This window comes from Panthera leo, chromosome A1, assembly GCF_018350215.1.
Source record: "Panthera leo isolate Ple1 chromosome A1, P.leo_Ple1_pat1.1, whole genome shotgun sequence".
NCBI lineage: Eukaryota > Metazoa > Chordata > Mammalia > Carnivora > Felidae > Panthera > Panthera leo.
In genome coordinates, this window is record NC_056679.1 from 72,397,615 (window position 1) to 72,424,446 (window position 26,832).

At 36.2% G+C, this 26,832-nt stretch overlaps 1 protein-coding gene across 7 annotated transcripts in view; it reads right to left on the reverse strand.

The window, feature by feature from the left end:
* FGF14 (fibroblast growth factor 14) overlaps positions 1–26,832 on the reverse strand; it is a 631,433-nt gene that overhangs the window by 239,530 nt on the left and 365,071 nt on the right. The window contains exons 1-2 of one of the 7 annotated variants that reach the window (XR_006200047.1): positions 24,345–24,469; positions 22,931–23,121 (exon numbers count right to left, since the gene is read on the reverse strand). The exons of 5 other annotated variants lie outside the window; for them this stretch is intronic. Coding sequence is in view for 1 of the 2 variants with exons in the window: in XM_042930034.1 (XP_042785968.1) it covers positions 22,931–22,946 (16 nt within the window). In the remaining variant the exon portion in view is untranslated. Of the gene's footprint in view, positions 1–22,930; positions 23,122–24,344; positions 24,470–26,832 lie in introns of those variants that run through there. One more of the 7 variants, XM_042930034.1, reaches the window with a different exon arrangement.

Consider the following 26,832-nt stretch of genomic DNA (forward strand, 5'->3'; position numbering starts at 1 on the left):
TATTTGAGATACTCTGTGAATATAGGTGGCCTTCCCTGTCCTGGAAAACAGAAAGAAAAATGACAAAATAAAACCTATTTATTGTCTGATCTAATTTCCTATCTTTGTAAGTCTGCAGACATTTCTCTTAAGTTACTTTACCCAAGCCAATCCCCGGTAAGCAGATGGAAAAGCTGGAAAGAATATTTTCCTGTATAAACCCATGTTACTTAAGAGACATGAGATACCTGAGCTGTTCAGATGCAGTAATACTGTGGAGTAGCCCCTCTATGAACATTCTACCTAAAAGTTATGGGCATAATCAAGCCAGATGCCCACGCAAAAGCATACCAATTGATTACCATCAACTAGTGATAGTTATTGTTTGTATTACAGTGTCTCTTCAGAGTTATAAATAAATGAATTGATAAAAAGCCTTTCAGATCTAACTTGTTAGGATGCAAATAAACTTTGTACAGCTACTTATTACACAGAGTCATTCATAGTCCCATTTCCCCCAAAACCAGCACTATTATTCCAGTATTCTTGACAAAGGAATTAACATATATAGGATTATTCCTTTTCTGTAATTCCTTCTACATTTCCTACTTCTATATCTCTATACCAGAATTATAAAAGATTCCACTAAATATTGAACTATCTGTGGGATTCATTACATTCTTTTACCATTAAAATATTTCCCAAGCTGTGTCATTATAATTCAAGACTCGGGCTAGTTTTCAAAAACTAGTTGAAAGCTAATATTAATAAAAAGTAAATATGGTATCCTTATTAGGAATAGGATAAAATAATCAGTAATAAATTCAAACCAAAAAAAAAAAAAGAAAAATATTTTCATGTCTTTGACTATTATTAGCCCTGAATCCACTCAATAAGGTAGAAATTCGGACCCCATTAACTGCATTTTCTGTGGGCAATTTATAGTTTTCCTGGCCTTAGATTCCTCATTGGTTAGAACACATTATTTCTGTGACCCCAGGAGTTAACCCCCATATTTTCCCCAAGTGGCCATGAGGAAGCATTGACACAAGAAATATTTCAAAAAACTTGAACCCAGAGGGGTACTAAGCCATTTCTGGGTAGACATCAATTACGGGCTTGGATAAGGATTGGGCCCTCCATTGTCCACCTGTCACACACTCTTGTGAAGCAACTCACAGGCTGAGTTGTCCATAAGAGGAGAGCTTGACAACAAGTGGCCATACAGGTGATGGTGTTTCCCCATGATCTGGGTCCACTGCTTGGTCATGATTGTCCGTCTATACTTTGGAGTCAGTGACATCTGAATTCATTTATTATTATCACGTCTTATTCTTGCGAACTCAGATAAATTACTTAGCTTCTCTTTTAGCCTGTTATCCATCCAAATAATGGAGATAATATCTTCCTCCTGAAGGCATTGTGTGGGAATCAAACAAGATAATGCATGTAAAGTAACAGGCCCTCAAAAATATGACGGTCTTTTATACTGATTTCATAAAAGTCCTAGTAAATAAATCCCAAGATTGGCATTGTGATGCTTTTCAGTTTTCTATTTTTCCCGTAAGCATTTCACACCCAAAGCATGGGGGAAAATATTGCATCTAAAAGCCATTTTTGCAGTCATACGTTTTCTAAGAACTGAGCTGAATACAATCTATCATCTGTCACCATGAACTTGAAAAACTATAGATAAATCAAGTTAAAAAACTCCTTCTCTTTATCTATCTAGTACCTGCTTTATATAGTCTCCTCAATCAGATAAGGGTAAGCTCATGGAATTATATTCTTTGAAATACATATAAACATATATATTCAAATATATATATTCAAATGTAAATGAATAAAATGGATTCAGTTGAACTCATTTTCAACTGTAAGTTTTAAGAATACTTGAAAAAGAGATTCATTCAAATCTACATTATTCAACTAATGCTAAACCAAAGTTATATTTTTAGGCTATCAAAAATCACCAACTCCTCTAAAATGTAGTACTGTCATAGGCGGGAGCCCCGCTTTAGGGACAATCAGAATCTCTATTCCCCAAAGACACACAGAAATTGAAAAACAGCTCATGACAACTACATTATATTAAAAACATGTGTTCATAAAAATTTAAGAAAAGTAGCATTTTGGGGAAACAGGCCTGAATTGTTATAATTAAATATTATAATTAAATTAAATTAAATTAAATTAAATTAAAATTAAATATTATAATTAAACATATGCAGACAGCATCATAGACTCTAGAAAATCTATAATAAGAAAAGCATAAAAATATTTTTAAAAATATAAAGTTTTATAAAAATCATTTGAGCTATGGATCAGACTCTGTCACTTTACTATTAGGAAAGATAAACATTTAAAATGTTTATGAAAAATAAATGTTATAAAACATAAGTATATCAATCAGCCTTTTCAATAGTTCTGTGTGTCTAAGAACTAATCATGAATTCAAGATTTTCAGCACAACAAAATTATCTCAGAAATATGTTTTAGTAAACAGTTTTTCTAGTTTCTATATAAGCAGACCATCACTTCTAAAAGGACTTACCCATGAATGGATGCCTAGCCTATGGAGGGAGTTCCCAATATACTAGCAATTTTTAAGTTAGCTTAAGTAAAATGGTTGAATTCCCATATGTGTGTGTGGTTTCTGTTTAGAAAAAGAGGAGTTAAATTTCTTTGTGTTTTATTATTTTAATAGAATTCATTCTCATGTTAAATAACTTCTAGAAATAAAAAAAATTAACACACCCATAAAAATATCCCATGGACCATGTGTTAAGATGATTGCATTTCTAAAATGCAGAAAAATCCCATTATTTCAGTATCTTGCTGTGTTTCCTGAATCATCAGCATTAATCATAGATGACACATTCCTAATGCATTAGTGCTGTCCTTCATGGTGTGAGAACATCTTCCATGGAAATAGCTTTTTCTTTTTGAAAAAAGAAATCTATGGTTCAAATGAAGGAACCTGAAAATATGTGTTTTTCATCTTTATCTCTGGCTCTTTTTGTAGCTCCAAATGGCATTCTGTAAAATGCTATGCATAGATTTTTGAAGTTATTACTATTCAGTTCACAATAAAAATTACTCAAAGTATAAGCTGAATAAGCACAGAGACTTTGATGCAGCTTAAATATTTTAAATTAGAATAAAATGGTATGCCAAGTTCCCATTTCCTCCCAGATTTTGTCCAAATAGCTACTTCTTAAGATCTGTAATGTTCAACATTCCTGCCACATCTGCAAGGTTTCAGAAGACCTTCAACTTCCACCCAAGCCTGGGGTTACATCCATGATTCTTATGCACACAGAAGACTGATGAAGCAGAGAAAATCCAATTTCAAGGTTAAGAAATTAATTTTGCATCCCCCTCCCTTCCCTGACTTCAATCTGTCAGGAAATTCTGTGAGCTCTACCTTCGTAATATATCTAGGATTTAAGAATTTCCCATTACTTCAACTGCTACCACCGTACTCCAAGACCTTAACACGTCTGGTTTGGATGATCATGAAAGACCCCTAACTGGTGACCCTAATTCCACTCTTGTCACCTACAGGCTGCAACCTGATCTCCACATACTATCTTTAAGCACATAATTCAGATGGCACACTCCTCTATGAAAGATCCTTTCATATTCACCCATTCCACTCAGGGTAAAATCCCACATTCTTGCCCTGAGTACCATTTTGACCCTGTCTCCTACCTGCCTTCTAGTTACAGCTTGTCACCTCTTGCCCTTCAACTCCCCGGAGGATCCGATTCAAACGTCACCTTGTCAGAGACAGTATGGCTGACCACTATATATTTTATTTCTTATTTTTAAAGTTTATGTATGTATGTATGTATGTATGTATGTATGTATTTATTTAGAGAGTGTGTGCACACGTGAGGGAGAGGCAGAGAAAGAGAGAGACAGAGACAGAGAGAGAATCCCAAGCAGGCTCCGCACTGTCAGCACAGAGCCTGTCACAGGACTCGATTTCACAAAACGCGAGATCATGACCTGAGCCAAAATCAAGAGCCATATATTTTAAAAGTCTTTATCTCTTCACTCTCTTCCTCCTTCCCTGCTTTAATTTTCATTCACGGCAACATTTAGCCCTTAATTTTACAGATTTATCTTTTTATTAGTTATTATTTTCATTTTTCCTCTATAAAAACGTTAGATCCATGAAAGCATGATTTCATCTCCTTTTTCTTTTTCAGTTATCCTCAGTACGTAGAACAACACTTAGCATGTAGATGCTGAATTACCCACTGTGAATGCAATATTTAATATATTTTTGTAAAGAAGTATCTAGGGAGTCTTTTAAATCTGTTTCATTAGGATTTTTAAAGGCAAAGTCACAGTAAACATTACCTGAGTCACTGATTAAATGATCATCTCTCTCCATTAGAGTATAAGATCCACAAGGATGGGAATAGATTTTATCCTGCTTGTTGATATATCACCAGTGACTACAACTGATTGTGGCACATTTGTTAAATGTTGAGTGAATAGCTGTGATTTATTTTCATTCTTATCCTAGAGTCATCAATGAAATGCTTACAAAACAATATTTTTTTTGCACAAAAAGCCATAAGTAAATCTCTCAGAGATGCTTCCATTTAAATGGGAAACGACAATAATTCAGATTTGGGAAGATGAGACAAATCCTGAGTCATTAGCAAAGAAAGAGGATGAATCAGGGTCTTAGACGGTTGTAGCAGAAATGGAAACAAATGGTGATCGGATCAGCAAAAGTTAGCCTGGTGTTGAATAACAAAACAAGAGGACAGTTTAACTGCAGAGATGGTGACCACAGCCCAGGAGACTTGTGTAGAAGCTGGCCAGGGGGAACACAAGCTAGAGGCTGGGCAGTAAAAATAGCCCAGAAAGAAGAAATGAAGACAGGGTAACTAACTAATGTCATGGATAGTGCTAAACAAACCGAACTTATCCAATATGTTCAATCCCCCACAAATAAATGCTTTTTATCAGCAGAGAGACAGCGTGTACCTGAAGACTATCCCCTGAGATAAAGCTTCATTGCTTTCAAAGCATCTGAGTGTATCACATTGAGTCTGACTCCCCAATGTCAGGAAAAGCCTGAATTTCCCCGATTGCTTGAGAAATGCCTTGTAGATCACACTTACCAGTCTTCCTCGGTCCTACAAGTTTTCTGATGCTACAGTGATTTAAAAAGAATCTTTTGATAATCGCTTACTTCACTTCAAATGTACTTTTTCCAAAACAGCTATATATGCTTACAGAGTTAACAGGCTTTACAGTAATCAGGAAATTTGGTATTATCTCTGGTTGTTTGTAAATTTCACTGTGTTAAATGTATGCGAAGTTGAAAATTTTAGTTTATAATTATTAAAAGCTCCAACTCACAAATGAAATCTGTCAGGTGGATTTTTGTGCCTTTCATCTTCACCTCCTACCTACAAAACAATTACCCATGAGTTTTTGCTTTTCTGAAAGACTACAGGAAATTCCCTACAGATTATAAAGAAGGGTGTTGTACTTTTGGCTTCCTACATCACAACATGTTTCCTTCTACTTCATCAATACTGGATGATTCTTAGTCAATTTCATAATGGCTATTTTCTAAAGCCACTAGACAGGAATAATTAACTGACTGGTGATCTTCTACAGCTAATCCTTCAATAAATGAAGCTTGCATAGACCATGCAATATATGCATGCATATGTATTTTTGTGTATGTAAGTATATAATTATTGGTTTGACTTACAGACACGTCACTTTGGATCATTTTTCATAGGTTCAGTGATATTTTTTAATTAATAGATATGTCTTAGTCTTAAACTGTTTGGTAAACAAGTAAGCATAAAAATTTCCCCCTACAACCACTTATGAGTTTTAAATGGGTTTTCTAGCATGGAGCTTCCTGTAAAAGGTAATCAGATATCTCACTGCACCTATTGTTTTTCATCCTTTTGGACATCATCCAGAAGTTCTTTCACTAAGAAATTCTAACTATAATCTCTTGCCAACTTCTCTCTATTACTCATTCTAAACATAAGCCAGATTTATCAGAAGATTAATAAATTAGCTCTAAGAAAGCTCTGTCTCACAGTTTCTTCCAAGTATTTTTTGTCGATTTTTTTATTTGAGAGTAACTTTTCAAAATCATATGAGCTGTAGTGCCCATAAAATATTATGAGCCCAAGCTCAGAACACAAACAAGAAACACTCCAGTTGAATCTATGTCTACATTTCACAATTGGTGGCCTCGCTCAGAGTTAGGGCTGGCACATATAGGGTTTGAGTGCTGCCTCTTCCTAATCGGCAGACATGGTCCATGAATGGTAAACCTCTTTTGGCCTCACATTCCTTCTTCACACAGAACCACCGGCAGCTGTTAGAGATTGATTGGAAGGATTTGCACACGAGGTGACTCCCTCTCGCTCTCCCTGAGCTAGCACCTTGATTCAGAGCTTAGTGATATTACCCTATGTGGTTAAGAGAAGACATGCTTTTCAACAATAATTTAGGATAGCTGGGTATCAAAACTCTTTTATATGTGTACTCTAGATTTTGTTCTAATTAAATGTCTGTTCAGATTTACGCCAAATTCTGTACTTATGTCTCAGTTTATTGCCCACCTCAAAGCTGTTTTGTACTTAGGAGTGATTGTAGTTCAGGTATGACATGATTATGAGTCCAAAAGGCGCCAGTCCTTGGCACTGCCTTAGTGTGGGGCTGTGGGTGCCTCTACTGGACTGGCTGTGCATAGGTTTCAGGGGATGCTGACTTAGACAAGTAGGATTGCAGCAGTGGGAGAGAGACAGCACCATAAATTAACAACAAATAACATTATAATCTGAGAAAATGGTTAAAATCAATCCCAGCTCATCAGGAGACACACGATCTTAATTATACTATTTTTAGCATCTCAGTTTTTCACATGTAGCATTAAGATAATAAAACACTTCACAAAGTAGTTATGATAATCAAGAAAGATAGCTTAAGTAAAATCAGCAGAGATCCTAGCACAAGTGAATCTAAATTTGAGGGAAAAGAAGTGATAGTAATGCACGTATATTAATGCTAATGCACTTCTTTAACTATGCAATCACAATACTTTTTTTGTATCTTTCATAGAAGGTTAATTTATCAAGATTAATCACATACCATCAATATACACCTTTCTAAAAAATTATTTATGTTTATTTTTCAGAGAGAGAGAGAGAGACAGACAGAGTATGAGTGGGGGAGGGGCAGACAGATCGGGAGACACAGAATCTGAGGCAGACTCCAGGCTCTGAGCTCTCAGCACAGAGCCCGATGCAGGGCTCAAACTCACAAACTGAGATCATGACCTGAGCTTATATCGGACACTCAACCAACTGAGCCACCCAGGCACCCCTCTAATACATACTTTATGAAAGAACTTTATTGAGACACAATCTACTCACCATAAAATTCACCCAAAGTGTACAAATCAATGGCTATTAGCAAGTCACAGACTTGTATAACCATCGCTACCCAAAATGCAATATATTCTTGAATTTCCTTTGCAATATCACCAAAGGATGTCCTTACCATGAGGAAACAATCTGAGAAAATCATAATGTAAACCTTGTACAATGCAATTGGCGATGACATTTTTAAAGAACTTTGAGTTCAATTGAATAGTTTCTAGATTAAGGTGGCTACATGGGCATAATAACACTGATTGGTTCCTTGGTCACACATAGAAAAGTTTCTAATCTGACATACAATATACTTAAAAAAATGTCATTCCCACCCTCACAATAAGAAAAAGTTGAAGAAACTGATAACCAACAACCCTTCATAGATTCATCCAAGAACTGAGATCACAAGGCAAACTGCTTCCCTGAGAACTGGAAAAAACAGGTGTGTACAGAGAATCATATATTTTGAGAAGCAGAAGCCCAGGACCAGAAGTCCATAGATGGGGCCAGTATGGAGAGGAACACTTAAACTGTAGTTGATGAATTGCTGGAGGCTCTGTGTGGACTAGTGTAAGACTTAAACACTCTAGGAAGTAGGGGACATAATTTCCTGAGTTTTACCTCCAGAAGTTGCACTTGGTTCTCAGAGAAAAAAAATTCACTTGGACTTTAAGGAGTTACAGGGGAAGTAACAATTCTGAAATATATCCAGAACTCTCTGTGCTCCTTTACAATGTCTGCCCTCAAAGTAAATTATTTTACCAGAGGCTAACCAATTGTGGTTTTACCAAATAACCCAAGTGGAGAAAGGGAAATACCCAACTCCTGTCCCTTCAACCCTTCCCGTGTCACCTATTGGGAAGGGGAGTTGAAAAGTACTTATAAAGATGATAAGCCAGGGGAACAGGTTCACTAAACACAAAGTTCTAACCATAAGACTGTATAGAATGCTTCTCCTCCCTCTATACCTTACCACCACATTAATAGGGCTCCTATATAGAAAGAAGGGATTAAAGCTGAAAGAACCGCAACCTACATAAGAAGAAGTCTCTAGGGAAGTGCAATGACATCAGGGGAGAGAGGACAGTAGAAGAAAAGTTAATCCCTGACACCATAGCTATAGCAAAAAGGACACACAGCCTAAATCCTAGGCAGATAAATAGAAAAACCCACACCAAAGGGCCCTCTAATTCAGTTCCTTCCACTTGATGCATCATGTCTGGTTTCAACAAAAAATTACAAAGCATGCTAAAAGGCAGTCTGAAGAGACAAAGCATCAGAATAAGACTCAGATGTGGCAGAGAATTTTAAATGACCAGATGGCACACCTGGGTGGCTCAGTTGGTTGAGCATCTGACCCTTGATTTTGTTTTTTTTTTTTAATTTTTTTTAACGTTTATTTATTTTTGAGACAGAGAGAGACAGAGCATGAACGGGGGAGGGTCAGAGAGAGGGAGACACAGAATCTGAAACAGGCTCCAGGCTCTGAGCTGTCAGCACAGAGCCCGACGCAGGGCTCGAACTCACGGACTGCGAGATCATGACCTGAGCCGAAGTTGGCCACTTAACTGACTGAGCCACCCAGGCGCCCCCTGACCCTTGATTTTGGCTGAGGTCACAGTCCCAGGGTGGTAGGATTGAGCCCTGTATTGAGCTGCAGACTCACCATGGAACTTGCTGAAGACTCTCTCTCTCCCTCAGTCCCTATCCCCTCTCATGCTCTCTCTTTCTCTCTCAAAATAAATAAATACATAAAATAGAATGACCAGAAGTGAAATTTAAAATATCTGATTAATATGCAGGGCATCTGGGTGGCTCAGTCAGTTAAGCACCTGATTCTTGATCTCAGCTCAGGTCATTGTCTAACGATTTTGAGTTCAAGCCCCATATTGGGCTCTGTGATGATGGCATGGAGCCTGCTTGAGATTCTGTCTCTCCTTCTCTCTGCCCCTGTCTTCCTTGTGTACTCTCTCTCTCTCAAAATAAATAAATAAACATCAAAAAATTTTAAAAAATGCATTAACTATAAATGTATATTACAAACTGTGGGCAACCACAAACATTCGTAAAACAAAAGTCTAATTGATAATCAAAGAGAAGAGAGAAGCTGGGATCATATACAATGCTCAGTTAAAACCTGAGAAGGCAGTAAGAATCAAAGAAGAAAAAAGATAAAGAAAAGAAAATCTCTGAAAGAAATGTTTGGAACAGTTGGGGAAATAAGAGTATGGGCTGGGTATTGTTTTATGCCATTTCTTACATGTGATATGGTATTGTGGTTACATGGGAATGAGGTCTTATTCTGAGAAGATGCACAGTGATGTATTTAGAAATGAAATGCCATCATGATGTCTGAAACTCACTCTCAAACGACTCACAAGTGTGTGTGTGTTTATACACAAAGAAAGAGATAAAGAAAAAGAGAAAATTCTGATAAGTATTGAATATAGGTAATGGTTAGGTAGTAGTTCCTTCAACTTTCCTTTGTATTCAAAATGACTAAAAATCATTTAATAAATTAAAAAATGAATGAAGGAAATAATAGCAATATATACCTCTTGTTTTTGTTCTAGGGTTGGCTGTATAGCAAAGATCTTGATAAAAATCTACATTTTAACTTTTATGATATCCTTGAAGAATCTAAGGCAGAGAGAATTTATTGTTAGTGAACTTGATGAATTCTGTTCTTTAACTTTACAAATAACAAGATCTTTTGTGTGTGTGCTGTGGCTCATTTTTACTCTTAATTTCCAGAGAAATTGTTTTGGGCCACAAGAGATTATCAAATCATTAGCTACAGGTCACTTAAGCCCATAAATCACAAGTTGTGCAATTTTTATTTTACTTCCTAAGTAATATAATATAATTGTATAATGAGAAGTAATCTGAGGTTTATAGGAACTGCAGGAAATAAAATTAGTAGCATGTGAAATTAAAAATGAGCTAATAAACATATTTTGCTAAATTTACAATTATATCATGCTACTCCTCATGGAAAAACTTAGTGCCTCCTGAGTCAATTGCCTAGTTATTTGAAAGATGCTTTGCAATTCTATAGTACATTCTCACCATGATTAAAAGACCAGTAACAGCACCATCATGAATTGTTATGTAATTAGGCATGACACATTAATATATGGCTAATACAACTACAAGACCATTATAAACACGTATCTTTCTCCTTTAAATTCTTTGTACTAGTATCTTAACCACAAGATGAAAAATAATCATAGCAATTTGAAGAGAACATCTGCTAGTTAAAGGAACATAATATCTGTTATCAACTGTCATGTATAAGTGGTCAAAAAATCTGAAGGGCGGTAATTTTCTAAAAAATGCATTGAAAGCTTCATTTAGTTTTTTGCTTTTCCATCATTTTTGAAAGAAATTCATTGCATGCATGTTTTGTGTATATGCTATTCAATATAAAATGGATATGTGAGGAATTTCTCTAAGCAGAATGACCCTAAACCAAGAAGAATCATATTTTAAGAGAAAGAAAAAAGTTCTTGGTAAATAGAACTTCAGAAATATGAATGTAATGTTCAGGAAAAAGAAAATTGTTTTCCAGCCTCAGTGGAATAAAAGTGTGGCAGTACATCAAATATTCTGCTACAGGAAGAGCTAAATCATGTTTTTATTTTATAACATATAGCACACCAACTTCTAATACTTAATTAAATTCAAGTTAACAAGTACTTACATGTGTAACACTGTGCTAAGATTTGGAGTGATAGAAAAATGACTAAAACTAGTTGTTCACTCTAAAATAAGTCATAATGTAATTAGGATAACATATAAATCAACACCGAACTGTACTACAAAACTAAATACTAAATAGAAGAAAAACCAACTTGCTTCAGTAGAACAGAGAATACCCTCTTTTAGTTGGGAAATCAGGGAATCCTGCATGGAGAAGCTGGCATTTGAAATATACCCTGAATTTAAAAAGGAATTTTGAAAACTGGGTGAGAAAAGGATGGCTTATTTGGGTTTTGAACTGGTATAAGTTGTAGAACAGATGGGAAATGAGAGTGAAAATTAGTTTGAGGCCAATTATAGAAGGTCTTGACTTTGGGGGTGAAAAGATTGGACCTGAGCATTGTGTCAATGGAGAAACTTTTTGAAGAGGATTGTGACTAACACCCATGTTTTTGGACTCCAACTGTAGTGGGTGATGAGCTGGAGTGGACAGAGACTGGAGGCAGGGACATGAGTTAGGGGGCTATTAGAACAACACAGGTGAAAATGATGAGAGAAAAAAGAGAGGACATAGTCACAGAAACATCCAGGGGATACAGCTGATGAACTTGGGTGTCAGACTGGAGGGGAAGAGAGAAAGAAAAGAAACAGGATCAAAGATAACTCAGGGTTCTGGTGTGATGGAACTCTTGCCCTGAAATGGAGCACAGAGATCTGAGAATAGAGAACTGGGCTTTATGAATTCATGCTACAGCCAGCAGCCACCCCCCAAATCCAGTTTGCAAATAGCTTAGGGATCGGCCGCTAGAAAATAAAAGGCACTCCTGATGCTCTACACTGTCTCTTCCTGGGTTTCTTTTGTTCTTATTTCCAAACTTATGAGTGTCCAAAAAAAAAAAGCTGTTTTTACAAAATAACTGTTGCATGGGTCTATCTTTTCCACCTTGCAAACACAGACCTACCTACAGAACCCACCAGCATCTAATTGCAAAACAATGCAGGAAGAGCCTGATGCCTCCAGGCCTTTGTATCTGCAGTGCCCTCTGCCAGGGACACCAGCAGGACTGAAGGGTTGACATGGGGCATCTGTAAGCCAGCTGAATCAGCAGTCATCCCCCACCCCAGCCACTCTGCATCCTGTGACCCAGCTTCACAGCACCTGATAGGACCTCACAGCACTGGTCTTGACACTATATGCTACTAAACATGGATGTATTTGATCTGCGTTTGTTGTCTGTTTTCCCCCAATAGGAAAAAAAATAAGAAGAAAAAAAAACACCCCTGCTCTATGAGTGTAGGGCCTTTGGTTTGGCCCACAACTGTATCATCTTCTAGAATGGGGCTCGCTATGCAGTAGGTCCCAAATAGAAATTAATTGAAGGAATGTTGCTTTTATTATGGTCTTGGAGCTATCAGACCTCCTAGTATCAAGAGTCCTCAAGATGATTAATTACCACTTGTGCAAGTCTCAATCACCTGCACATATCATAAGGCAGCTATGTTCTTTTTTATTTACTCAATTTAAATACAATTATGTTGCATGCATAATACTATTTTTCTCCCAGAGACTGCCAATTTGACAGTTTCTTGGCATTACAGCAGTGGCTTTCAGACCTGAGCGTGCTTCATGGTCCCAGTCCTAGAGATTGTGATTAAGTGGGTCTGGGATGGGTCCAACAAGCTCCCAAGGGATGTTGATGTTGCTGGCTGGGTGACCACTCTTTAACAACCACTGCCGTTACCAACTGTAACATAATTTCAGCAGAAGCAAAGTCAGGGAGTTGAGATGTTTCAGTATTTTGGGAATGGAAGAGTGGGTCACAAAGGGGAAGAGATCACTGCTCCCCTGTTTGCAAGGCTTGCAGCTTTCTAACCTACTTTAAAAATACCTCAAAAGCCTTTTGGTTTTCCTAACTGGATTAAAATGTTACACTCCATTTCATTCAGTTGCATTACACTGCTCAAAAGAACTAAATTCACATTAAAAAGCATTGAGGGTGTAGCAGAAACTAATGAAAGTCATTGTTAGAAGGAAAATGCCCCATATGACTTCTAGTTACTATCAAGACAAGAAGGACAACATCAAAGACTGTCAGATATCCTGATGCAATTATGCCTTGGGATTTAATGTCATCTCTTGGGCCCTTGTTGATTTCTGACCTAGGACCATACAGATTTTAATAATTGATGACCAGTATAAATAGAAAAATCACATTATTTATCACAGAAACCAGGGCACTTTGGAGAAAATAGTGAGCTATTAATTTCACTGGGTTCATAGCTATCAAAGAGGACTATGGCAGGGGATACAATCATCCTAAATACAAAAGGAAATTATACTAGAGGAAAATTGGATCATAAAAATTCATTTGTTGTTTACTGGTTGGTTTTTGTTTTATCATTCTGAAGGATTTTTGAAATTAATTTACAACTGCTGTGTAAGACTTTCAGAAACTCTTCCCCTCCACCCTCACACACTGCAAATCTTCAGACATGCATAAAAGTTGGACCATCCCATTGCCATATGCATATGATCATGGTGCAACAGAAAGAACTTTGGAGTAAAGTAAAACATAGTTTACATCCCAGCTCTGCCGTATGGCCTTGAACCTCTCTCCACCAGGGTTTAAGTGATGGACAGTGATACTTACCCCACAGAATTACTTATGTCAACAAGCATGAATCACCTAGATTCGTGGCTGTTTATACATCATGCTTAGCAAACATTCATTTCTTTTTTTTCCCCAAGATGTACATAAGGCAAAATTTAATCTTACTATCCTAAGAGATGCATATAATTTCTTAACTCCAGGGTGACATTTCAACTGTGCATCTGAGGATATCTGAGCACAAGGGATAGGAGGGGGTAAGGTAGATAGAGGCATAATTTAGAAAGTAGCAAATGAGAAAACCTCAACTTTGTTATCTAATCATCTGCAGTATTTATTTTCTAATTTGAGATTTTATTAATGGAGAATATAAGTTTTTAAAAATCAAAACCCATTTTTTATTGAAGTATAATTAGCATACAATATTATATTAGTTTCAGGTATGCAACAACTGAGTTTCTGGATATGTTTCATAAAAGATGAAGAGAATCTACAAATGTGTACAGAGTCATTTAGAGGCCAAGGAGCCACAGTGTGATAAGCAGGTCACCTACAGTATCATGTAACATAAGCTGGTTCTGATTTTTATATCTTCTCTATTCCATTATCATCTTGCCATTCTCTAAAATCATCAAACTAATGTTCAAAGTGGATTCTTTTGGTAGAAACACCTGCCTGCCGAAGATGGGGGTTGGGAGGACAGCAGAATTCATTAATGGGTGGGGTTTTGTAAGCGGGACAATTTTTATCCTCATTCCAGGACCTTCGCCTCAAGTTTCATATCTCTGGGCTTCCATAAGAATTCCAAATATTCTTTATGCATTATCCTCAGTCACATAGAATTTTAAAAGGCCAGAGCTGAAAGCATCTAACAGGTAAACTAACCCAAGATTCTAATTTTATAGATAAAGAAAACCAATCCAGAGATGTACAGTCCCTTATCCAAAGTCATATAGATGATGAGTAAAGTGCCAGGCTTGGAAGCCCGTATCTGGTTCTTTTCAGTGGCTCACACTCCCTCTCCACCTTAGCCATTAAAGACCAACTCAAAAGGGCTCTCTCCGTGGGTCACTCAAATGGGTCCTTGGATTTCATGAAAGTTTTTCTTAAATGACCTAGACTTCCAACAATAAGAAATGTGCTAACTAAATCATGCAAACCTATATGCTGAACCAGTTTACACACAAAAAATTATATTCTACACTATTTCACAGCATGTGAAGACATTTATGATATATTGTTTAAGAACGTTACAAAAGGCAGTTAGTTATGTTATGATTCAAATATTTGTAAACATAAAAGAGGAAGTATAATAGGTTACACACAAAAATACTAACAACCATTAATTCTAGATGTTCATATTGCAGGTAAATTTGTAGTTTGCTATGATTTCCATATGTTTTTCAAAAGTATGTATTATTTTTGTAACTATAAGGGAGGAAATAACAACTGGATGGCAAGTAAATACATCTTCAAGTAAATATTCTGAGGCTTTATTGATCCTTTGTTATTGGCTTTCTCCCTTTTTCCTTGACCCTGATCTCTCCCCAGATTTTCAACCCTGAGACCTCTTATAACTGCTTTCCATATTTCTGAATACAAATGCTTATACCAACCTTCAGTTTAGCTATATACTACACTTGTATTCTCAGAGGAGCACAGCGCTCCATTATGTATTCTTATAATCTGACTATGCTAGGACATTTCAATGGAAATGTCCCGGAATAAAGTGAAACCATGAGTGAGAAGCTAGGGCTGAAGATGAAGACTGGAAGGTCACCTATGTGCAGAGAAGAAGAAGTCAAGAGAGAAAAGCCAAGGAATTCCTTAGAAGGCTAAGAGACTAGAACAGATATTCAAGGCTGGACTTTAGGGAGAGAGACACCATTGGGGTTGAGATGAAGAATTAAATCGGGAAACAAAGAGAAAAACAGCAAAAAGGGTTCTTATGGAAACCAAGAAGAAAGATGAACAGTACTGAAAACCGTTTATTTACATATAGTGGCAGAATAGGGACAATTAAAAATTAATTTGAAAACATTTAAAAGGAATGATGGCCCAAACATTGTTTTGATCATTTAAGAACATAGAAAAAAAAAAACTCCAAAGAAAATAAAACACTGAAAAAATTCTTTATGTTGTCTTTTATGATTAGAAATGAGGAACATTACCCTAAACATAATACCTGATTCCAGAAACCAGAAAAAGGATAAAATCCAGGAAAGAAATTCTGTCTGTCATGGGTGGTCATCAAGGAAGCCTTATGCCAGGAAAACCAGCAAGCATTAGGCTTGGAGATTCTACTGACAAACATTTCATTGTAAAGAAGAGTCTTAAGGGTAATAGGAGACTATGGAAATACAATGCTAAGCTAAGAACATTCATATTTTGAGATCATGGACCACAATGACATCAAAGATGTCATAACCAAGTGGCTGCTTTTCGGTGCAAAAAAAGTTGGCTTGTTGTTGTTGTTGTTGTTGTTGTTGTTGTTAATGTGGGCATAGGAACAATTGGAAGCATGGTTACTATTAGAACCTGGAAAACACTCTAGCACTAAGAAACACCTGAAGGAGAAATGCATGACCTTTCCTGTGCCAGCTCTCTTTCTTCTGATTTCAAAAATGGTAACCTCTAGCTGAGACCAATGGATTTGTCAAACGTTTCTAATGCCCACTTGTAGGGGCAAAATAGACATTAAACTCAACAAAGAAACTGAAGTCACCATCCTGTTAATGATCAAGTGGAGTACAGAGCTCAGCCCTTCAATTCACTATCTGGTGTTTTTGTTGTCCCCTCTACTTCACTGTTCCTCTCCCTAGAGAGGTAAACTGTGTATTACCCCACTGACAGAAAACCACCAAGTTGAATCAAGCAGCGTGAGTCTCAGATCTCATCAGGGGATTTGGAGCCCCTACTTCTGCATTGACTGGCATTATTCGAGCAAAGGTGTATATGTAACATATTTGCTCATCAGGTTGGGAGGTAAGGCATCCAGTGCCTTCAGCAGGGGGAAAAGGAATTCCATATAGGCTTATACTTGAAAAGGAACTACATCTATTCCAGACATTTCCTATGAGTCTGGTTATGTTTGGGGAAAGAAAAGAGATGAGTCACTTTAGAATGTTATGTTTATGTGATTCAACACAGGAGTAAAATAAAGTTGTTTCATCAGGTCAGATGTGAATACATCAAGTTTGCTAATGTATAGACTAAGTCCGGGCATAAACAGATGTTTGACCTGGAACCTCCTTTTGGAAGCAGTGAGCCTTTGGTCAAAGCACACCCTAATCTCCATCTGAAGGCCTGTCAACTACAGCAGTGTTCTCCCTCCTTGACAAAGTATCTATCTGTGTTCATGGCCCTTCCAGGCATTGATCTGCCTTTGGAGAAACAAGCATTTATGTAGAAGCATCAATTCCTTTCCAGAGAAGATACTGCATTAGAACGTCAGGCAATGAATGATGTTTTGGTATTTTGGACATTTGATTTCATTTATTCCTGGGATTTATTCTAAGGAAGCAATCCAAAATTAAATGCAAATGGTGCTCGTTTTGCTTTACAATCTATTTTCCACGGAGAGGACTTCTTTTTAGTTCTTATATCCATTTAGGGACTCTGTTATAAAAATCTCCACATAGATACATAATCAAATGCAAATAAGCCTAAGAAATGATGATTTTGCTTTTGAATTACAGCGTTCTCTATGCAAATAGTAGCATTTAAACTCACACAGAGCTTTCTCTGTTCAATGCTGACACCATACAAAATACCTTAATGTGGCCTCAGCTTCAAGATTTCTTTCTTTTCATCTTTTTCTTTACACACAACAGGAACAATATCAGCTTGCTGATCTTTCCAATATGCTATGTGTGTTTTTTTCTGATTGGTTTTTGAAGGGCAGTGCACATCAGCATATGCTCTATCCTGGTGACGTGGCTAATGGCAATATTTACAAAGATGACTCCTAAATAAGAGTTCTAAAGCCCGCTGAAAAAAGACATTAGGTGGCACACATTCAATGGCTTCTCATTACTAACCAAACTTGAAAAAGTTTTATGATGTGAATTAATCTTAAAAACTAACTTGTAAAATGTGTTATGCAGATATCACATACGAGATAAATGTCAATCTTTCCTGACAGATTATTCCTGCTATAACTTGTATGTAATCAATTTGGAGAAATGAACCAACTTCTAGCTCTCTCAAAGTTTTAGGTAAAACCTTTGCATACTAAAGCCACCATTATAATCACCTAGAAAATAAATGATAGCATGTTCCTGGACTTGCCATTCTATTAGGTAGGTGCTGTGTTGTATTTGTAATAATTACAACAACCACTCTTGTTTATTTATAAAATACGAATCAGCTAAAATGTGCTTCTCCAATTGTCCATCTACCCTCCATTACTGAAATCCAATGAGTAAGTAAAAGGTACAAGTACTTAGTGCTAAGAGGGGTTTGAGAAATGAATGAGGCATATTGTATCCACAGAACTGGGGACAATGCAAAGAGAAACGCTAAAGAACGGGCACACATGAGCTCTCTGCACTGTCTCTGCAACTTTTGGGTAAAACTGAACTTATTCTCAAATAAGAAGTTTATTAAAAAACATCTTACTGGGGAGGGGCACCTGGGTGGTTCAGTTGGTTGAGCGTCTGACTTTTGGTTTTGGCTCAGGTCATGATCTCACGTTTCATGGGTTCGAGTCCCACATCAGGCTTCACACTGATAGTGTGGAGCCTGCTTGGGAGTCTCTCTCTCTCTTTCTCTCTCTCTCTCTCTCTTTCTCTCTCTCTCTACCTCTCCCCTGCTTTCCCTCTCTTTCAAAATAAGTAAATAAACTTAAAAAAAACTAATTGGGCAAATAAAATACTGATTTTACCACTCCCTGAAAGTAGAGCATTCCTATGAAACCTTTTGTAAGTCAAAGTCGTGTGAAGCGAAGAAGCAATTACCATTTTGGAAAAGCAAAAATCCTCTTTGGATTTCTTCTGGTTAACCAAGACCAGTACCAGTGTAGGTCTTTCATAAAAGCAAAGTGGCCTAATGTGAACTTTCGAAAAGAAAATTATTACATGCAGTTATAACGAGTTAGGATATAAAGACCGATGAGGAAGGTAAATAGAAGGTGGCTGTATTTCACTGATTAATCAAGAACATCAGCAGTGAGTGATTTGTATTGTTAGATTAGATTATTTTATTACTAGATTTTAATGATAACTTTTTATTTAACAATAAGTTCAGGTTTACAGAAAAGTTTCAAAACTTCACCACGTGAGGGCATCTATTTTTAATCCATCATAATTATGCCGTGAAACTCTGATAGAAAAACGATTTTATAAATACCACAAGTTGTTATAAAAATCTGATAGGAAATTCTCCACCTTTTATAAAAGGTGGTTCCTCCTTATCCTACCTAAGTGCAGAAACATACCAACCAAAAGTAACCAAGCTGAATTTTGCAATTTATAGGCCTTTTGATACCTGATATCAGGCCAAATAAACAACCAAAAACCTTGGAAAATACCAAGGTCTGAAATATGAGTCACAAAATCGTACTTCTAAGAGGTGGACAAATACCATTAGGTTAAATAGAAATTAATTTCCTAAAAAACTTAGGATATGACACTTAAAGAGTTTTTAACTGACATCCCCAGTGCAGTTATTTCAGCTAGCAAAACTGTGTGAATTTGTTTTAGAGGAAATAAAAAACAGAAAAGGAAGAAGGGCTCTCATGAATAATGATGAACTCAGGTTTCACTCTCTCTGAATCCCAAAATGGCCAAAACTGGTTAAAATGCACAGGGTCCAGTATATGTGTTCAAGTACCTCTGAGGCAAATGTGCCCACTGATCCAAGAGTCATGAATGTGTTTATAACACAATATAGATGTAAGAAATGGAATGAAGATAAGGGCAGGCCAACTACAAAACTGTGAGCATGTTTCTGAACTGTAGTGAGTGAACAATAAGGCACCTATCACAGCTGGATGGGGAGAGGTGAGTCCCATCACTACTCTAATGCTATCCAACAGATAGGGACATTCAATGACTCAGTGAATCTATTTCTTTATCTGTCAAACAGGGTTGATCAAACTCTTCCCATCAATCAAGCTGTGCAGCAGTGAAATGCCAAAGAGTTCACCTCTGTGAGGGTGTGGGGGGCACACCCTACAGAGATAGGACGTTGGAAAATGCCTATGATTTTGTGATTCTTTTCATAATAACAACAGGTGGTTATTGATCTTTTACTCTGTATTGTTATATTCCAAGGACGTGATCCTCCTGGTGATGTACCTAAGTTAATGTAATACTGAGAGAGCTATAATGAGATCCTATTGTACTTCTAAGACATCTTGTTATCTGTTAGAGTAAACTGGGGCAGAAGAAGAAAGAAGAAGTGAGAGAAGCAGGATATAAAGTGATGATGAGCCTTGGATCCCACTGAGGGTCAAGTTAGAGAGGAGACCAGACTATAGACCACAAGTGAGTCATCCTATCTCACTGCATCTGTGCTTGTAATTTATGTGAAAATTACCACAAAAATAAAGAAATCAATTGTATGGAAGTTTAGACATCCTCTAATTCCATCTTATGAGACAATATTTTCATGATCACCAATAGAAAATTACAAGAAAATTGTATTACCAATTATCATCTAATTGGTAGTAATTGGTATGTGCTGGGTATACACCAGCTCCTGGGGACTCTAGTGAAAATCAGTTAAAGCTATGGAATGGTCTTCTGATCTATTTCTCTTGAAAACATGTTGATCCATTCTTTACTGCCCACAGTTACTGAACTTCTTCTTATTTCTCAAGTTAGGGTAGGGCTCTCCAAATCATTCTATCATTATTAAAATCATTTCTTTGAATGTCCATTTAATGAACAGACTTCAGTGCTTAATGGTGCTATTTATGCACTTCCTAAGGTATTCTTTAATTTTATTTTGCCATTAAAGAAGTCTTACCATTAATCAATACATATTTTAGGAAAGGGGTAATAGAAAGACCTGCCATATTACACTGGGAAAATACAACAATGCTGATGCTTAATCATGTAAATGTTGCCTTTAGGTCACATACTAGGACAACAGACTGCCTTTAAATAGCAAGACAATTGGTATATTTCTCAGTCCTTTCCATATGATGGATGATTCAATTGCTCTGTTGACCAAAGAAAGTATGTATCTGGATACATAGTAAGTATGTATCTGGATGTAAATGTTAGTGTTTGGTAGAATGTGGACAAATGTTCTCTTGAACTTGTTATGGGAACTCACCTATATAACATAATTTAAACACGTGTTCAGTAGGGAGATTTGAGATCAGTGAAACTGATATGCAACATCACAACCTAATTCACTTATGGAATTAGGTGGAAAAGATTGAGAGTCATTCGTCAGTTATCTCTGGTCTAGAACTTAATTTTATAAATTCTAGATCTATATTATATCATCAATGAGTATCAGATATATCCACCCTGACTTACAGAAAAGTAATTGAAAATTTAGACAAATTTGAATATTTATTGGTTCTGAGGGTAAAACTACAAAAAAAAAAAGTCCTCCCTTAATAAAAAAAACCCTCCCTTAATACAAATGCCATATGTGTTCTTTGAAATAAAAATGGAAAGGAAAGTTTAATGAGAAAGAAACCATAGTTCCATATATATTACATTTTTAACACCTGATATATTCTTTCATACCTTTACCACATATAGTTGTGTTTGTATAAATAAGATCATATTGAATATTATATGCTAACTCCCCTTTAATAATATATTGTAAGTATCTTTCCATGTAAAAGACTCAGCTAGCTAGCTAGTTAGCTAGCTAAATAGATAGATAGATGATAGATAGATAGATAGATAGATAGATAGATAGATGATAGATAGATAGATACAACATCATTTTTTGTTGGCTAAATAGCATACTATTCTATTGGTTAATTTTATAACCAATTTCCTTTTGTCAATTGAAGTTTATTCTTTGAGTTTAGTGTTCATGAGTTTGTGGTTTCATTGGGCATTGCAGTAAACATTTGTACTTAAACTGTATACATGTTTCAAGTTATTTCTTTAGGATATGATTTAGAAATATACTTTGGTCAAAATAGATGTTCTTTAAACTATTTTTATAGAGACCTTCAAAATTTTCCACCAATTTTACACATCTATTATTAGGATAAGAGCTTTAAAAATGAGTTATATCTTGCTTTAACATTCTGATGCATTAATAATTTTAATAAAAGATTCAACTTATTTATAATTAAGTGTACTGTAGACTGATAATCAGATTCCTAAGGGCAGTGATCTAAACAAATAAGTACCTTGTCTTCTGTTTTCCTCTCCTTCCCTAAATACATACACTACAGTAAGATAAAGCTTATGAGTTAAGTTTTCTAAAGCTAGACAGAGATGATACAAAGAACATAGTCCTTTCCAATTCTGTATAGAAATGCTGCCAAAGTTGAGCACAAAATTTCATAATCTAAAAGCTCTCAAATTTTGAGTGATTAAAAAATATACCTGGATTGAAGTGGAGGAAAGAGTCAAGTCATTCTAAAATTAAGCGGCATTAGAGTAGAGAAAAAGAAAATGGTGTGGCTGCTACCTCAGGGCCCTATTTAGTTACTTTCACACTTTAAATGAACCATCTCTTTTTACTAAATACATTGTTGAAATAGCATAACTCCTCACTTCAGTTTAGAAACAGAACATTCTCTCACAGTGGGTTTATATTATATAACAGGTTTGAAACAAAATGAAATTGATGTGAAGCCATTAAACCAAACAGTGAAAATGGCAGCAGATGGCACCAGGCATGAAGGCAGGGGCCATTTCTCCAAAGAGAGAAGGAGTTTCAAAGACAACTTCAGCCTGGTTTAGTCTACATTTCAGAACACACAGATGTACCTATTTCCACAGAGAGAACACAGCTGGGTCTAGTCAACAAGTGTTCTGTCCAGAATTTACTTTTTCTCAGGTGTAAATTCAGAGAAGAAAAGAAGCTTGTGCTTATCTTTTACAAAAAAAAAGGGTTTAATTCATTTATTTATGTATACAATAAGCATTTACTAAACAATTTTTAACGTTTCCAGTGAAGAAGGAGATCCTGAGGAAGCAACACATCTCAGTATGTGGAAGAAGCTGGGTTTTAAAAGTAAGAGACTTAAGTCCCAAACTTGGTTCTACCACTTACCAAGCAGTGCTTGCATATGTTAACTTCTCTCAAGTTCAGCTTTCTCTTTTGCAAAATAAAGATGATAATAACATTGCTTTCCTTGCAGAGTCACTGTATTAAAAATAATGCATCCAACACAGGGTACAATAGTGAAAGGAAATAATGAGATGGCGTATCAGAGTGACAACCATTTGCTGAATTTCCATCATCTGTGGGCAGGGAGGAAGGATAAGAAAATGTGGAGAAAAACACACTTAAGAAAATCAAAGTGGGTTTTTGTTCTCTTAACATTGCATATATAAATCAGAATATGCTAAATTTGAGAAATGAATATACTTAGACTAGGTTTTCTATTTTAATAATGTCATTCTTCATTTTCGTGTATTATTTTGGTGATGTGCCCTTTACAAGAAGCTGAAAGTCCCATCTCCATGGGAACACAGTTTAAAAACTTGAAGACATCATCTTAATTACAGTGCATTCTTTTGGAAATCACTTAGAATGGCATTATTATAAAAACATTTTATTAATTGCTTAATTGTTCATTATATTCTCTAAATACTATATGGCTATACTATATTAGCTTAGACACAGAACTTAAGGAACAGCCCAAACAAACACGGGCAAGAATTCTGCAGAATGCTTAAAAGATGTTTCGCTCTCCAGATAGTGGGAATCATAAAACAATGTTTCTGGAAAGACCATAGGAGTGCAAAGTCTTCAATTTCCCAGCTTACAGAGCATTTTCTGAGGTGATATGGTGGGGCACACTGATCCTATAAGTAATCACCTCCAGTCCACCATCTGCTAAGGAAGTATATTTCCTGCACCTGAGTTAAATGGAGAACAGCCTCCCTAAAAAATGGATGGAGCAAATCATCTATCTTCAGCTGTCACTCACAACTTTGTTCCAATGAATGGTAATTCATGGCAGTGTATTTACTTCTTTTTTGCCACCAAAAATAAATATTGTTTGTTGAGATTTTTCTGGGTTTAACTTGGAGATGAAATCAGGAACAGAGGTAAAATAGTAATGATAGCTTATGCTGCTGTAGGGGAGCAAAATTTGTCACCCCGTAACATGTCTTTTTGGCATGTGGATTATTTTAAGCTAATTATTTTTAATCAAGAACTTTTTCTTTTTGACTCCCCCACAACTGCCTAAAAGAATTTAGATTTAGACCTGTTTCAGGAAGGGAGCTATAACCATAGATAACTATAGCATAATATGAATGAGGTGTGGTAGACAGGGAGGAATTTAGCAAAGTCTCTGTGTTAAAATTCCTGTCTATGTCCTGTTGGTTTTGGATGGCCCAGAAAACATTCGTTTAACAAACATTTACTTGTCCCATTCTTCCTATAAATTGCCTTCCTTCCCATTGTAGCCCCAGGCCCCTACCCCCTTCTCCTTAGTCCAGAAGGGCATATATACCTCATTCTGCCTGTCTTTGGAATCTCTCTTCTTTATCTGGACTCCTTACACATATGTAATTAAATGTGATTTTCTGTTGTTAATCTATCTCGTGTCAGTTGAATTCTTCAATGAGCCACAAGAACCTTAAAGGGAAAACAAAAAATTCTCTTCCGCAACACTGCCACTATAAGAAATATTACATTAAGCCTTGAACAATTTCTAACCATTTAATGTAAATCAAACTCATCAGTTTGCCTATCTAGTGATCTGACAATGCCCTATGGAACAAGATAAAAGACAGGGATAGAAAGATAAAGAAAAGACCATGGCCTCAGCTACACAGTGCCATGAATATTATCAAAATTAAAATGTTACTATAATCATATTATTTCTCACTCTTTGTATTTGAGTGTGGAAAGAGAAACTGAGGTCTTTGATGTTAATGAGACAAGTAGCTACTCTCATAATAATTTAGATCTCTTTGTAGGGCATTGCTATTTCTGGGATGCTGGGAAACTTTTTTCTAGATTATTTTATCTGCACGTGGAAGGTTCATACACACCCTTCTGCCAAAGCTAGTGATCCAGAGAAGCAGCTGTGGTCATCAGGATATAATAAGACAAATAGGAAATAGTTGATTAAAGACAGACAAGACATAATATCACATTGTTTCACAGTATATCGGTATTCGCAGTGAAATAAAATTGTCTTAAGAGCAAAGAAAATAAAACAAGTTAAATAGATTAAAAACAAAGTCATGTGGTAACATAATAGCCTGGGCTTGCAGAACTGAACAAAGTTAAGATGGTAAGAGAAAAAAGAGGAAGGGGTTTGTGAAGACGAAGAGAAGCTTATCTGTGCCACCATCTCCCTTTCAATTTCCAGCCTCTCCATCCAGGGCCCCTGTTCTGTCTCCTGTATGAAACCTGCCTCTTCTGGGTGCCCCATCCCACGCAGTAACCCCTCTCTGCTTATTCTCTCAGGGTGATGCCAAGTAATTAACTACTGATGTCATAGAAGTTGACGTGCCAATGGTGTGATGAATCACTCTTTCAAAGTATCTTATCATCCCCTTCAGAGGAAGAATACAGATATTAAAACAGAATCACTTGAAAACACATCCACCCCAAAACCTGCATGTGGATCTGTAGCAACTTTATTCATAACTGCCATAACCCGGAAGCAACTAAGATGTCCTTCAGTAGGCAAATAGATAAACTATGGTACATTCAGACAATGGGATATTATTCAATGTTAAGATTAAATGAGCTATTGTGGAAGGAACCTTAAATGCAGATTACTAAGTGAAAGAAGCCAATTTTAAAAGCCTACATACTATACAATTCCAACTATACGAAAATGTGAAAGACAAAATTATGGATATAGTAAAAAGATCAGTGGTTTCCAGGGATTCCCAGGGAGGGAAGAAGAATCGATGGAGCATAGGATTTTTAGGGCAGTGAAAATACTCTGTACAATACCATAATGATGAATACATGTCATTAAACATTCATCCAAATTCACAGGATATGCAACACCAAGAGTGAACCCTAATGTAAATTATGGACTTTGGATGATTATATGTGTCAATGTGGGCTCATCAATTGTAACAAATGTACTATTGCAGTGAGTGATGCTGATAATGAAGGAAGCGATACATATATGGGGGCAGAGGATGTATGAGAAATCTCTGTACGTTCTGCTCAATTTTGCTGTGAACCTAAAACTGCTCCAAAAAAAGAAAAAATCTTAATAAAAACTTAAAAATAAAAACAGAATCATAAGCATGGAGAAGAAGGAGGAGGAGGAGAAGGAAAGAAAAGCAAGAAGAAAAAAATATTGAAAGTTTTATTAGCCCTACATTCCTAGAATTTCCAACTTAGCTGTGCTAAACTTTAATCTTTACAGATTGGCTAATCATAAGCTTTTCTGAGAAAACTATTGGAAAAAATGTCAAAAATACAGATACTTCAATAACGATTGTTAATTGGACCTATTGATGTTTTTCTAAGGATCATCTTCTTGGAAAGAAATGCTCTCAAATGGTACTTTAAGTTTCTATCATAAATTTTGACTTGCTCACAAATTCTCTGCTATTCTGCTATGGAGCTGTTTGAAATTTTCCATTGAAACATGAATTTATAAATAAACAGTTTCTTAAACCCAAAGGAATTGTGCAATTCTTGAATTACAGATTCCACCAACTACATAATTTGACAACTTAAATGCAATGAGCTTAGATTTAGCCATCTTCCCTCTTAATCCTACAGGAGAAATGCAAATTTGCTTGGAAGGATTTATTTTTGACATTTTTTTTGTTTCATACATTTCTTCACCTTTTGTTCCCTACTACATACCAAGCACTGTTGTATGTTCCATTTTATTTTGTCCTTAAAACAATTGTATCTGGTCAAAATGTGACAAGACTTGCTTAGAGTCTAATAGCTTAATCAGGTTTACAGAAAATGTCTCCCAAAAAAAGAACAAAAAGGAAGATCAATAGCTA